The following is a 15,012-nucleotide window of genomic DNA, read 5'->3' as shown; positions in this document are numbered from 1 at the left end:
AAAATTCCGACGGACAAAGTGCCACGCATGCTCAGAATAAATTACGAGACGAAAGCTATTGGCTACCGGCCCCTTTACAGTCCCGTTATACGTGTTCTACGTCAACGCGTTCTGAACGATCGGATTTTCCGACAACTTTCTGCGACCGTGTGTATGCAAGACAAGTCTGGGCCAAAATCAGTCTGAAAAAATCTGATGAATTTTGTTGTCGGAACGTCCGATCGTGTGTATGGGGTATAAGACATTTCAGTGCAGGAGAGGAGCCGATAGAACCGTGCAAGACTGAAGGGAAGGCCAAAATTCAAACTTGAACTTTTCTCATTAGATAAAACCAAGCTCTAAATCCAAAAAACTTTAATACCTTCCGCATCCACCAAACTTCACCCATTAAAAAAAAACAAAAAAACATTCAAAATGGGGGGGAAAACAAAGAATAAGACATACGCTCGGCCGTCTACCAGGAGTACAGTATATAAATATTCATTTGTACAACTTTGTACATTAAAAAAAAAAAAATATAATAATCACAGTTCTGCCATATACACAAATAAAATCCGATATAATTTAAAGGTGTAAAGTAGCGGATGCTCAAGTCAGCAACGTCCGCAGTCTGCTAGAAAAGGATCCGATCGTTAACGTGGGATGGGGGGTGCCGACTCATCCGATTCACAGCTGACCGCTTTGTATTCCAGAGGTAGGTTCACCATCAATGAAGGGATTTCCAATGTAAGAAAAAGAGCTGAATGAATGCTGCAAGAATGACGGAAATCCTGTCAACGGAAGCCACGTATACAGCCAGTCACCGTCCAATCACAGGCTGAAGTAAGAGGACAAGTCAGATGAAATCTATAAACGTGCATTCCTTGCTGGTCACCACAGGGCTCTGGTCACACCACGCCGATGTGATGGGGTTGGAGACCTTTTTTTTTCCCTTCTTAAAGTAGTTAGAAAGCCTAAACATTTTTTTTTTTTTACCTTAAAAGGGAGTTGTAAACCCTCTCTTTAAAAAAAAAAAAAATAACGTTATACTCACCTGCTCTGTGCAATCATTTTGCACAGAGTAGCCTCGATCCTCCTCTTCTGGGGTGCCCCGTCGGCACTCCAGGCTCTCTCTATGGGGGGGGCACTATGTGGAGCGCTGTCAGGGGACCCAAGAAGACGAGGTTCAGCTTCATTGCAGGGAAGTATAACATTGTTCTTTTTTTCTAAATAGCATTTACAATCACTTTAATTTAAAGCTGAAGCTCTCCGGTGGTCCCTGCTTTTCCCCATAGCATGATGAAATGTTTAAATGAAACCTTTCCAATATACCTAATTTTAGATTCAGTCACCTCATCACTGGGTCTCTCTGCTTCTCTACGCAATGCAGACGGATCCTGGCTGGTGGGAGGGGCTGTGCAAGGCTTCCTGAATACATCACAGCCTCAGAGCTCCTCCCAGGGGCCCTCAGTACTAATGTATGCAGTCTGCTAGCTTGTGGGAGGAGTTATGCAAACATTAAAAACGCCTTGATTGGTTGATGTCAGTCTGGAGGAGTGGACGGTCTTAGACAGGCTGTCTTTGCGTTCATTCTAGGTAAGAGACTTCCGTCCAGGAAAGGAGCCGGTACACCCGTGGAGGATGGAAGGGAAGGCCCTGAGGCCCGAATTAAAGTGTTACTAAACACAGTAATATGAAAACAGTTCATCTGCCCACCCACAGCTTATAAATCTTTTTTTTTACATTAAAATACTGCCACTATATACCTTGTTGGTTGATCTGTATACCACGATTACATGATAAACTGCAGAGTTTGTCCAGAGCTGTAGGTTCGGGTAGGAGGAGATTTCCACTGTAGCCCGTATCCACGCCCATATGTATGATGTCATTGTCATGTGGCCTAACTAGCTCTGAGAACAAGGAAATGTTCTCTTCAGCATTAAAGACACAATGTGCGGCACAGTGGTGTAGCGGTTAGCCCTTGCACCTAGCAACAATAGGATTGCTGGTTAAAATCCTGACCACGACACCATCTGCCTGGAGTTTGCATGTTCTGCCTGTGTGGGTTTCCTCCGGGTACTCCGGTTTCCTCCCACACTCCAAAGACATGCTGGTAGGTCAATTAGACCCTGTCTAAAAAAAAATTGGCCAAAAAGATGTGTTTGTAAGTGCGTTGGGATGCTATGGGGTAAAGGACCACGCTATACCGCAGATTGACACCGGTGGCCAGAGCACCCTGAGGCGATTCAGTTTGCATAGGTAGCAGGTTGGCTACCCTGCCTGTGTGTTAGCTGGCTTTCCCCAGATAGACAGTGCAGGGGATCAAACAGCCTTTTTACACAATTCAAAGGATTTGACCCCTTAAGTTCCACAGTGAGCAGGCTTTACTGCATATACAGACTGATTTTTACTTTTGTGGGTTTAGCAACACTGTAAGCAACACAGACCGTTCACCTCCCTGCCCCCATCCGCAACTGGACAACAAAAGGAGCAGAAACCAGCTGATAAGGTCTTCCCTCTGCTCGCTCCTGGCAGCACACCTGTCTGGCCCCAAATGTTGCCTGTCCCTCTTCCAGTCTGACTACTTTACACACTTCAATTCATGGACCTTACATATTGCATGTAAAATTACTTTTTAATAAATAAAATTTGCATTTGAGTGCGTTTTTAATCCTACTTTTCAGTTTTTTGTAGCTCACCAAATTAAGGATGCTTTCAAACTGGAGTTTCTTTTAAGTGCTTTTGCACTCAAAAAATAGAAAGGCGCCTGGAAAGCTCAAGAAAAATGCTTCCTTTTAAAATCTATGTTCACACCGTGAAAGTGCGCTTCCGCTGCAGTGTAAAAAAAAAAAAATAAAAAAAAACAGGCTTGCAACATTTTTAGAGCATATTTGGTGAGTTAAAGTTCGGCCGTTTTTTTTTTTAAAGTCAGCAGCTACAAATACTGCAGCTGCTGACTTTTAAAATAATGACACTTACCCGCCCAGCGCGCCCGCGATGTCGGCACCCGAAGCCGATCTCTCGATCGTCTCTCGGGGTGCTGCCGCCGCCATCTTGGGTATGGGAATCAGGAAGTGGAGCCTTGCGGCTTCACTTCCCGGTTCCCTACTGCGCATGCGCAAATCGCGCTGCGCAATAAGGATGGTCCCCACTGTCCCTGGGATCCGTGTGTTTCCCAGCGGACAGCGGGGGACCCACAGGAAGTGGCGTAAATATACGCAGATTCTGCGGATATTTATGCCAGAAGTGGGTGCAAATACCTGTACTGTACAGGTATCTGCACCCCTCTCCCCCCTGAAAGGTGCCAATTGTGGCGCCGGAGGGGGGGGAGGGTTCCGATGAGCGGAAGTTCCACTTTAGGGTGGAGCCCCGCTTTTAAAAAATCCTCCCTGTTGAAATGAATGGGAAATGTACCAAAAACACCCCCCCGCTAATTGTTTTTCGTGCAGTTTTTGAGTCACATGTCCTTTAAAACACTGTATAGGTGCGTTTTACTGGCAGTTTTAAAGCGATCCAGTGTGAAAGCGCCCTCAGTCATCTTATTGATGGCAATAAGCTCAGGTTGTACCATTTTCATTTTAGATTGAGTGAGAGAAAAAAGGTAAAGATCTGCTGGATTTTTACTGCTTTCAAGAGCTTCATTAGGAAGGATTTCAGTCTTGGTGACAAGTTTTACCAGACAGGAAATGAGAGGAAAACCTGTAACAAGGACCAAGGAAGCAACAGACTTTTTTTATCTCATGGTTTAAAAAAAATAAAGCGTCTGTCATTTCTTTCTTTTATACCCATGCATGCAGCTGCACGTTATTTAATGTGGCCATGGAAATGTGGGAGCTTATGCGCATATTTGCAAAAAGCATTCAGGGGCATAAAAAACAAACCTGGGTTTAAAGCACGTTTCTTTTTCTTTATGATTAAATGAGCGTGATTTTTTTTTTTTTTTTTCTTTTAACATTGAGAATAAATTAATATTCTGGCCAGTAGAATGCATTTACGCTGAACGCAATATGCAAATATACATGAGCGATTTCTGGCAGAAAAATCCAGCATGACCAAGCGCCTTCCCCTCCTCAACTAAAGCAAAAATGTTTTAATTGCACTTTAAAGTTTTTCGATTTTTTCATGCTTTTACAACTTAAATCCTTTCTCTACAACAGGGATATGCAATTAGCGGACCTCCAGCTGTTGCAAAACTACAAGTCCCATCATGCCTCTGGGTGTCATGCTTGTGGCTGTCAGAGTCTCGCTATGCCTCATGGGACTTGTAGCTCTGCAACAGCTGGAGGTCAGCTAATTGCATATCCCTGCTTTACAAGGATGGCCATATTGGGTCATTCCACTTACAGGGTTTTAAGGGGGTTCATTCACTTTAGGGCCTGTCCAATGGAGACATGATTGGATCACGGTAGACCTGATTGGAAGGTACATGCACTTGTATGGACTAGCAGGTGTAAAGAGACTTGTGTCCATTTACACCTGCCTATCACCAGGCCCAATCAGGAGATCGGATCAGAGGCAGCCGGGTGTAAGCCTAGGTTCACACTGAGGGACTCACGCCATCTCAAACCTGCATTTCATTGTGCGTTCGGGGGCGATTTGATAGACATCTGTGCGTGTTCACGCACAGAGGTCTATTGAAAGCGCTGCCAAAAGTTTGTGCAGGAACCGCTTTTGGGAAGCGCTGCCGCACCGATTCGGACGGTGCCATTGGCGGCAATAGGTCCTGATTTGGCATGCAATTTGACATGGCAAATCGGCCCAATGTGAATGTGGGCTAAAGGAACAGCAGTCAGTTTACCCCCGGATGCCCTTAAAGCAGAGAGTGGGGCTTGTCCGTGTCTGCTTTGCATAAACTGATCGGACACAGACCTGTCATCCGTCTGCTCAGCAGATGTCTGCCTATGCAGAGAAGGGGCACATGTAGGTTTAAAAAAAAAAAAAAAAAAAAAAAAAACAGTGCAGCTTTGACCAAAGTTGAAGAACACCCTACAGGTAATTTGCATTCCTCCCAAAGCCTGACTAAAAAACTCCCACAGGTGGCATCGTCCCACCCTGCCTTGATACTAAAACACTTTCAGTCAATTCAAAACATGTGCTCTCTCCCCTCAGCCGCAATAGCCCCAAGCCTCCACACTTGGCATCAGAGAAAAATGTTCACTCTTGTGATGGTAAAGGTGAGCAGTAACAACTTAGCAACATCCCAGGAGTTTTTCAATTAGGCTTTAGGAGGTACGTAAATGGCCTACACCTATACCAAGGCCATTATTTAACTTTGGTCAATGCTGAAATTTTGTTTTTATCTGCTGAGACTCATCTGCACAGGCAGTTTTTTTTGTGTGAAAGGTGAACTTGCCCTTTAAACTGTAAGACCCATTTCACACTGCTGCGCCCATAGCGTCAGCGGTAAAAGGCTGCTATTTTTAGTGGTTAAACCCGCCTGCAATACGCTGCAATAGCAGTGTTTTGCCGGTGGTATTGCAGCACTGCCCTACTGATTTCAATGGGGAGCAGCGGTGGAGGAGCGTTAAACACACCGCTACAAAGAAGCTGCTAGCAGGACTTTTCCTGACGTCCTGCCAGCGCACCGCTCCGGTGTGAAAGCCCTCAGGTTTTAACACTGGAGACAATGGTGCAGCAGTTTGAGGGCGGATTGCAGGCGCTATTTCTAACGCTATAGCGCCTGCAAAATGCCCTCGGTGTGAAAGGGCTCTAAAGGTGGGGCTCTTTAGAAGTCTATCAGTCTGCCCAGCAAGGAATGCACACGCTCATATCATTCATACTGACATTTCAGGATAATTGTCCTTTGTAACCGGCTACAGAATACTCCACTCCAGAAGAAGCTTCTCCAGTTTTCTGGGAAAGAATACGTAGAAATCCTATACTGATATACCAAATCCACGGGGGATTCAGCAGACACCATAGCGGAAAGCAGCTTTGTGTGCACTGCCGTGTAAAAGTAGAAAGAATACATAGTGCAAAGTGATCACTTTCCACAGACAGATGGGGGGGGGGGGGGGGGGTGTTGCAGTTCTCTCTGCTTCAGAATACTCCTATGGTTGGTTGGTTGGTTGGGGGGGGGGACGGGGGGTGAACGGAGGAGGAAGCTGTGACTGCAGCGCTGCATTGACACTTCCTTGTATCCTATGGATGGGGGAGGGGGGATCCAATGTTTACTCGAGGTCCTGCAGGTTTATTGTGCTTCCTGTAAATTGTGAACTGTCTGAGGCGGCGTCATCCTCGGTGGAGGCGTGAGGCTCCTAGGACAAAAACAAGAAATCAAAAAAAAAATGTTATTTTTTTTTTAAAACTGCTATTAAATGTTTACAGAGCCAAAAATGCTTTGGTGACAGAAATCATGATACCTGCAGGATGTGCACTGGTAGATCGACTGTGAGCTGAGCATGCGCTGCTGGAGACTGAGCGCTCAGCTGGAAAGGAAGATCGCTGTCCCCAGAAGGATCGTCCTACAGACAAGGAAGACATTGTACATTAGAGCTCCATTACTTGCGTGTCTGCGTAGTATTGTTTCCTGCCCAACGTCAAATGTCTATATCTATAAAAAGGAAAGTGTAGTACTTCTGCATAGTAAGAGGTGCACATTAACCAGTTCAATACGGGGCATTTTCACCCCAATCCTGCCCACGCCAATTTCAGATTTCTGTGCTGTCACACTTTGAATGACAAATACTCATGCAACACTGTACTCAAAATTACTTTTCTTTAATCTTTTGGCAGCATTTAACTAGTTGGCACCTGCTACAAGGAGGCCATTGTCTGCAGGAATTTTATATACATACACACACACGTGATTCTGCACTTCCTGGTAGGGGGCGCACTACTTCTGCTGTGATTAGTCAATGCAGAAGTCGATCCCTGGGTGCCGCCTGTCGAGCAGAGATGATGTAAACAAGGCAGAGCTCTGTCCTGACGGAGGAAGTGATAGATTTACGGCAAAGCGGGGAAAGAAAATCCATCCCATACCTTAGCGAAAGCACCTCACACAGTACACAAGCACTGGCTAGGCAAATATTTAACCACCTCCCAGCCAGTGTCAATACACTGACGGTGTAGATTGTTGGCACTGATCATCGCTATTACTACTATTAAAAAAAGAAAAAAATAATTCCAGTATATATCCCATAGTTTGTAGATGTTTTAACTTTTATGCAAACACTTATTGGGTTTTTCTTTTACCAATGTAGCAGAATACATATTGGCCTAAACTTATGAAGAAATTAGATATTTTTTCTTTTTTGTAATTGGATGTTTTATAGCCGAAAGTAAAACAACGTTCTTTTTTCTTTTGTTTTTTCAAAATTATCAGTCTTTTTTCATATTATAGCGCAAAAAATATATATCCCTCCATCCCTTCTCTATAACTTGTTAGATGACCTATGACTTCCATTTGCCTTTGCTGCAGAAATTGGAGATTAACGTGTATTGTATGCCAAGACTTGTCCCCTCACTTCCCCTCTAAGGGTTCTCTCGTATTACCATTCAAAGCTTACAGAAACAATGGACAGTTTCTGTCTATGCACATGGCTGCTATTTACAAGATTTGGTGCGTGTATCGCTGCTATTCTACACCTTCTAAGTTGGTCCCAACTTTTCCTTTTTTGTATGCTACTCCATGTTTTAAAAATAAATAAATAAATAAATAAATGAACTCCTATACAAAGTTGTAATAAGGCCATGACAATAAGCATGCAGAGCCGCCTGCACCGCGTTGGTACAAAATTCCAGTAAGTGAGCTCTCACCTGAAGCAGCTGGATCTGTACATACTGAGCCCCTGTGGCTGGGTCCCGCAACGTCAGGCCACCATTTGGCATAACAACACTGTTCCCTATCCGGTTACCAGCCGGAGACACTTGTTTTGTACTTTTATTTTTCTTCTGAGGAGGTGAAGTGCCTAAAAATTTACAGACAAAACATTTACATTAGATGTTAAATCAGTTAATAGAGAAAAAAAAGAGTGCATGCAATAACTGTCCAGTAAACAATGTGGCTGCCAACAATAGCAAACAGGCAAAAAAGAAAAAGAAAAAAAAAAAAAGAAAAAAGGTAAAAAATGAGAATTGGATTTTTCTATTAAAGCGGAGGTCCACCCTAAAGTGGACCTTCCGCTCATTGGAATCCTCCCCCCCCTCCGGCGCCATAATTGGCACCTTTCAGGGGGGAGGGGGGTGCAGGTACCTGTACAGTACAGGTATCTGCACCCACTTCCGGCGTAGATTCTGCAGAAAGGAACGCCCCTTTCCGAAAGTCCCCCGCTGCCTGCTGGGAAACACACGGATCCCAGAGACTGCGGGGACCATCCTTATTGCGCAGCGCGACTCGCGCATGCGCAGTAGGGAACCGGGAAATGAAGCCGAAAGGCTCCACTTCCTGATTCCCATACCCAAGATGGCGGCGGCAGCACCCGAGAGACGATCGAGAGATCGGCTGCGGGTGCTGACATCGCGGGCGTGCTGGGCGGGTAAGTGTCCTTATTTTAAAAGTCGGCAGCTGCAGTATTTGTAGCTGCTGGCTTTTAAAAAAAAAAAAAAAAACGGCGGAACTTCCGGCGGACTCCCGCTTTAAAAGAAGTAGTACAGCCAAAGCTCATTTGGCTGTACTTTTCCTGTGGATCACAGTTCGTTCGGCACTCCTGTGACCCATTTTCAGCAGAGGGTGAAGCCCGCTGTCGGCTGACGTCACAGAGTCGGTCCAGTTTCAGGAAAGATCGTGACCCATTTGGTCGGGATCCATCCACATGCCTGGACCGGCACAGTCTCTCAGCAAGCCACTGATCTGGCCGGCCCCTACACAGCCCAGCGCTCCAGTGATCACAGAGGGGCAGAACATGACAGGCAACAGCTCTCTTCTTAGGGAGCTCTGAGAACTGAGGGATCAGTAGTGTTTGATCACTCGGTTCTCAGTCTTAGTGCGAGGGGGTGGGGGGTGTATTGGGGATCACGGTGGAGATTTACTAAAACTGGAACACTCAAAATCTGGTACAGTTGTGCATGGTAGGCAATCAGCTTCTACCTTCAGATTGTTCAAGTCAACTTTGACAAAAAAAATGTTAATAAAAAAATAAAAAAACTGGAAGCGGATTTGTTTCTATGCAGGGCTGCACCAGATTTTGCACTCTCCAGTTTTAGTGAATAAACCCCAAAGTGTCAAAATGTCTGCAAAAATGACATCAGCAGATTGTTCAGTAGGCAGGCCACCACTGCATGAATCATAAGTCCCCTATGTGCCTATGGCAGAGACCACATGACCAAAGCCTCAGCACTGGTCACCTGACCAGAAGCAGAGCCTGTCTTCAAAAAGTAAAAAAAAAAAAAAAATATCTAAGTTTAATTTTTTCCTGATTGAACAGCAAAAATTAACTAATGTATATTCAGAGAATTCTGAGAACTTTCTTTATAATGAGATTTCTGCTCACCTGAGCTGCTGCTGCCACCTTTCTTTTTGCTCTTCACCAGCTGAATGGCTCTGTAGTCTGTCCTGGCCGATCCGCCACTCTCCTGCTAAGACAGGGACAAGTTTTAGAGGAAGTCCACATCCTGCCAGGACCATGGCACTTCTGTTTTACAACTTCAAAGTCTCAAAAATCAAAATAAGCACATTTTTTTGATGAACCAAATTTCTCCAGGCTATTACGCACACTAAGGCCGCGTACACACGGGCGGATTGTCTGGCCAACTAAGTTCATCAGACAATCCGACAGACAGTCCGTTCAAAATTTGCATGAACGGACTTGACCACACACGATGAGCAGACAGTCCGCTGAAAACGTGCGCGATGACGTGTACAGCACGTACGACGGGACTAGAAAAACTGCGTCCTATACACTGCAATGCAACCTTCGGCCGTGTAAATCCTTTCTGAGCATGCGCCATACTTAGTCCGTCCAACTTGCCTACACACGAGCGGACTGTCCGCTGAAACCAAGTTTGGACGGACAAAACCAAGTTTGAACGGACTGTCTTACGGAAATTCCGTAAGACTTTGTTCGTCAGACTGTCCGCTGAAAAAGTCCGCTGAAGCCCACACACGAGCGGATTGTCCGCTGAAACACGGTTCAGCGGACTAATTTGGACAGACAATCCGCCCGTGTGTACGCGGCCTAACACTGACAAGCATTTACCACGGATCTACACTTTAAAGCGTTTGTTAACCCCCCCCCCCCCCCCCCCCCAAAAAATCCTGTTCCTTTAAAGCACAGTGCTTGTGCCGTGTCATTTGGCCCCCTGAAACACCTGGCTGATTCTGTCAGTTTCTGCCCTCCCCTTTGTAAACGGACCATGATTTATCATGGCTGCTGAGCCCCGACACTGTGGTCAGTTTACGCACCTCTGTCATCCGCAGCCCTGCTCTCCCCCATCGTCCTCTGTCCTCTCCTCCCTGTCAGCTTGTGACAGTGCCCGCCCCAGCAACTCCTGCTGCTCAAATAACATTTATATTGTCATACAATCAGCGTTGTGTCCTTATCCTGTGTGAGCGATTTATATATATATAAAAAAAAAGCTGATTAGACCTCATTTCACAGCACCTCTCTGCGATCACGTGACCAGTCGGCTTGTTCTCTCTCCTCCCGAGTGACGTCAGTGGGGGCAATCTCTGCCCCGCCCACTGCAGCTGTCAGATGGGGAAAAGAGAGAGCCGACTGGATCACGTGATTGCAGAGAGGCGCTGTGAAATGAGATATAATCGGCTTTTTAATAATTTACCTCACAGGAGGGAGAGAGGATTAGGACACAGTGCTGATAGTATGAAGATGTGAAAGTGGCTTAACAACCACTTTAAGCTGAAGATTAACCTCTTGCTTACTGGGCACTTAAACCCCCCCCCCTGTCCAGACCGATTTTCAGCTTTCAGAGCTGATGCACTTTGAATGACAATTGCGCGGTCACATAACACTGTACCAAAATGAAATTTTTATCATTTTTTTTCCCACAAATAGAGCTTTCTTTTGGTGGTATTTGATTACCTCTGCGGTTTTTATTTTTGTTAAAAAAAATTGAAAAAATACCACATTTTTTTTAAAACTTTTTTATATTTTTTTATAAGATTGTGTAAAAAGGTAATTTTTTGCCTTAATTGATGTACACTGATGAGGTGGCAGTGATGGGCATTGATGGGTGGCAGTGATGGGCACTGATTGCTTACACTGACAGGCAGCACTGCTAAATCTAATTGAATGAACATGCCTATCAAAGCTAAAAGGCGCCGTCTCCCCTCCAGCCAGGAAATGGGGCAGGCTTTGTCTGGCATGCTGCAGCTTCTAATGCACCTTGTGAGAAGCTCATAGTGTGCGGTGAAATCAGAGGAAGCTATTTCTGTAAAGGAGAAGAGCCAGTACAACTGTGCAAGACTGAGGGGAAGGCTAAGGTTTAGCTTCAAGCACATCACAAGCATTTGCACATGAAGAAAGAACGCCGCTCTCTAAAATAGCCCATATAACACAGAGGTATGGGGCGGCCTCAGCCCCTACCCCCTGCGGCAGGCTCCCATCCTATGAGTAAGCCCCGGTGGGCAGAGTGCAACGCATGAGTGGGGTTTTTGGCAGAGATAACTAGGCTGAGGTCGTTCCATACCTCTAGATTACATGGGCTGGTCGGGAGAGCAGTATTCTTCTTTAATCATATGCACACTACTCTCTGGATGAGAAGATCAGCTGAGGTGGCAGTCACAAGCATGTATATGTTTGACTATGCAATTATTAAAACACCTCCACTTTGTAAAACATGGGAACAGAAACTCTTACCAATACTGAGTTTCCAGCCACAATGAAATCCACCTCCTTCTGTGCGCTGTAGCTGCCGGCGGGGCTGGGGAACACAAACTGCGTTACGACTTTACTGCCTTCCTGCTGGTCTACAACCTCCGAGCTGTGAAGAAGGCTTCTCTCAGATTTGGTCTGCGTCAACAATTCTGGCATCGAGCCGCTGGCCCCAAGGCTAACGGAAGGCGTTAGGCTAGCTGAATCTATAGTCAGGCTATTAGTGGAGGTCAGCGCATGCAAATCCTGGTTGGAGCTCCTCATAGATAAGGAAGCCAGGGAGCCAAGTGCCTCTGCATTCACAGTCTGCACATCATCTAAGTTCAGATTTCCCTGCTGGAGGATGGAGGCTGCTGCGCCAAGCAGGAGGGAGCTGTCCAGGCTGCCGTGGTTCTCGTTGTTGGACACCAGCACCAAGGGGTCAACGGGATGTACCAAAGAGTTACTGTTGGTTGACAGGCTGCCGCCCAGGGTGGATCTCACAGAAGATACATCGATTGTCAGTATTCCAGAGTTGACAAGGGTCAGGTCAGCTGAGATTCCAGAACCATTTGAGGACACATTGGTGAAGAGAGACGAGATGTCCAGATTACTGAGGTCACTTTGCCCTGAGCTTGTGAGTTCACTGCTGGGGGTGAGGGAGCTAGAGGCTTCCAGGTCTGTGAGGCAAGAGTGCACAGGTCAGCAACACAGGAGACCACTTTAAAGTAGTTGTAAAGTTAAGTAACACGATGTAAAACATTTTAGCGGAGGTGTCCGTTTATGAAGCAGTGAAAAAATTTCACTGCTTCATTCTCCAGCATTCTCAGAGGAGATCGTTCTCCTCTGTGTGCGAGTTTATGAAGCTTTGTAGATTTAAAGAGGAAGTAAACCCTGATGAGTTTACTTCCTCTTTCATTCCCTGTAAAGGCAAAGCATAATGGACTACTATGCATTGCATACTACTCCATTATGTGTCACTTACCTGGCACAGGAGCCAGCGAAGTCGCCGCTGTTCCCTGTAGTTCCGAGCGTCCATCTTCTTGGTGGGTCTCGCTGATCCGGCGCTGTGATTCGCCGGAGCAGCGATGACGTCACTCCCGCGCATGCGCAAGGGAGCCGAGACTCGCGGCATTGCCGTCATCGACAATGCCCCGCTCAGTGCGCCTGCACGCCGTAGATAGCGGTGCCCATCTTCGGGCAAATATCTCCTAAACCGTATAGGTTTGGGAGATATTTCTTGGACCTACATGTAATCCTTAATCTAGGCTTACCTGTAGGTCAAAGTGGTTTGTAAGGGTTTACAAACACTTTAAGCGTTCGCTTCACTCCTCCAAAAAGAGAAGCAATCTACAAACAGCGGAGAACGGCCCCTCATACTGCAATCTCATGAGACTTTATGAGATTGTAGCACCAGAAATTGACCGAAACACAGAGATAAATTATCGCTGCTCTATGCTAATGAAAGAAAAAAGTATATATATATATATATATATATATATATATATATATATATATATATATGACAGGGGGGCATGGTTACCGTCTTGGGGGGTCTGAAGGAGGTATAAGGAAGTTAATATTCTTCCTCTTTCCTCCTCGGATCCCTGGGATTCTCTTTTCACTCCCCGATTCTCCACCTCTGAGCTGGTGAATCAGGGAGTGTGAATTCTGACTCCGATCACTGGTGAAGCGCTGAGATCGCAGCTTCATAAACTGTCCGTTTCTGTGTCAGTCTATGAGGATTCTGAGTGTGCAGAGATCATCGGCGGGAGAATATGTTCAAACTTGTTCTCTCCCGATAATCTCCGTTTCATAAACCGTTTATGGACTGTGATCAGTGGCGATCCTCGGGATCACCGCTGTTCACTGCTTCATAAAACGGACACCTAAATGTGAACATTTAATAGCTCAATCTTTGTAATTTTAAAAGATAAACTTGCCTAGATATCCCTTTGACAATTTGAAAACTGCAGGTCACGCCATAACTTTTCATTCCTGAGCAGTTCGCGGACCTGCAGAAGGGCGCATCAAATATCGGGGTCATAACCAGGAAGTGACATTTGCCAACGAGCATCTGCGCTTCCAAGATTAAAACCGCTATCATAGACCCGGCGACATTACATCACTTCCCCTTTTCCCCAGCCGAGCTCTGGGAGTTCAATCAGAAGGGGCGAGGAATGGGCAGGGGGATGTGGCTTTAAACTGACCATGGAAGATACAAGCACATCGTTCTAAGGTTCACCATAGAACGATACCCTGGATTGGCATCGACCCTCTGAGTACAGCGTGGATATCTTCCACCAGAGTTACTTCCGGGGTCGCGGCTCTGGCGCAGCGATTGGGCAGAGCCACAATGACGACACTCCCAAGCATGCACACGGGAGCTGCTGATCACGGCACGACTCCTGAAGAAACGGTACCAGCTACCCGTTTCTTCAGTGCACCAATGACGTCGGCTGCAGAGCATATACTGAATGTGTCCTAAACTGTACAAGTTTAGGAGATATTCAAGGTACCTACAGGCATGCCTTATTATAGGCTTACCTGTAGGTAAAAGTGATGCAACAGGGTTTTCAACCACTTTACGCAAACTATGGGTCAGACCTATGGCATCAGTGTCAAAAAAAAGTCCCATGGAGAGCAGCACTGAATCTTATGGTGCTTTTGACCAGGTTTACAACATTAAAGCGGGATTCCACCCTAAAGTGGAACCTCCGCTGATCGGATCCCTCCCCCCCTCTGGTGTCACAATTGACACCTTTCAGGGGGGAGGGGGGTGGAGATACCTGTCAAAGACAGGTATTTTCACCCACTTACGGGCATAGACTCCCGTGGGAGTCTACGCCATTTCCTGCCCTGCCGCGCTGTCTGCTGGGACACACACGGGTCCCAGTGACAGCGCGGAGATTTCCTATTGCGCGGCGCGGCTCGCGCATGCGCAGTAGGGAACCGGGAAGTGAAGGCGATTCGCTTCACTTCCTGATTCCGTCACCTAGAATGGTGGCGGCAGCAGCTGAGAGCCGAGCGATCGATCGGCCTCGGCATCGCTGGAACCCGGGACAGGCGAGTGTTCATTTATTAAAAGTCAGCAGCTGTACTATTTATAGCTGCTGGCTTTTAATATTTTTTTTTTTTTTGCTGGAATCCCTCTTTAAGGGGAACATCTAATGACCACAATAGATAGCTGTGCACAAACATGATCAGTGTGTATGAAGTCATCAGCACTCCAAAAAACACATTTCCACAATTTAGTCCATAATGTCACAAAGGTCAAGCTGCC

The 15,012-nt window shown here is 46.1% G+C and overlaps 1 protein-coding gene across 2 annotated transcripts in view; it reads right to left on the bottom strand.

Annotated features, from left to right (window-relative positions):
* Positions 1 to 339: 339 nt before the first annotated feature.
* The window catches only part of ZXDC (ZXD family zinc finger C), a 29,291-nt gene continuing 14,618 nt past the window's right edge, over positions 340 to 15,012 (bottom strand). Inside the window, exons 6-10 of one of the 2 annotated variants that reach the window (XM_077451627.1) lie at positions 11,736 to 12,409; positions 9,411 to 9,495; positions 7,738 to 7,889; positions 6,342 to 6,443; positions 340 to 6,236 (exon numbers count right to left, since the gene is read on the bottom strand). In XM_077451627.1, coding sequence (XP_077307753.1) covers positions 6,150 to 6,236; positions 6,342 to 6,443; positions 7,738 to 7,889; positions 9,411 to 9,495; positions 11,736 to 12,409 — 1,100 coding nt within the window. In that variant the 3' untranslated portion in view covers positions 340 to 6,149. The remainder of the gene's footprint in view (positions 6,237 to 6,341; positions 6,444 to 7,737; positions 7,890 to 9,410; positions 9,496 to 11,735; positions 12,410 to 15,012) is intronic. The other variant, XM_077451628.1, reaches the window with a different exon arrangement.

This window comes from Lithobates pipiens, unplaced genomic scaffold, assembly GCF_037356315.1.
Source record: "Lithobates pipiens isolate NorthernLeopardFrog02 unplaced genomic scaffold, aLitPip1_a1.2 Scaffold_23, whole genome shotgun sequence".
NCBI lineage: Eukaryota > Metazoa > Chordata > Amphibia > Anura > Ranidae > Lithobates > Lithobates pipiens.
This window is presented reverse-complemented; position numbering and strand designations above follow the sequence as displayed.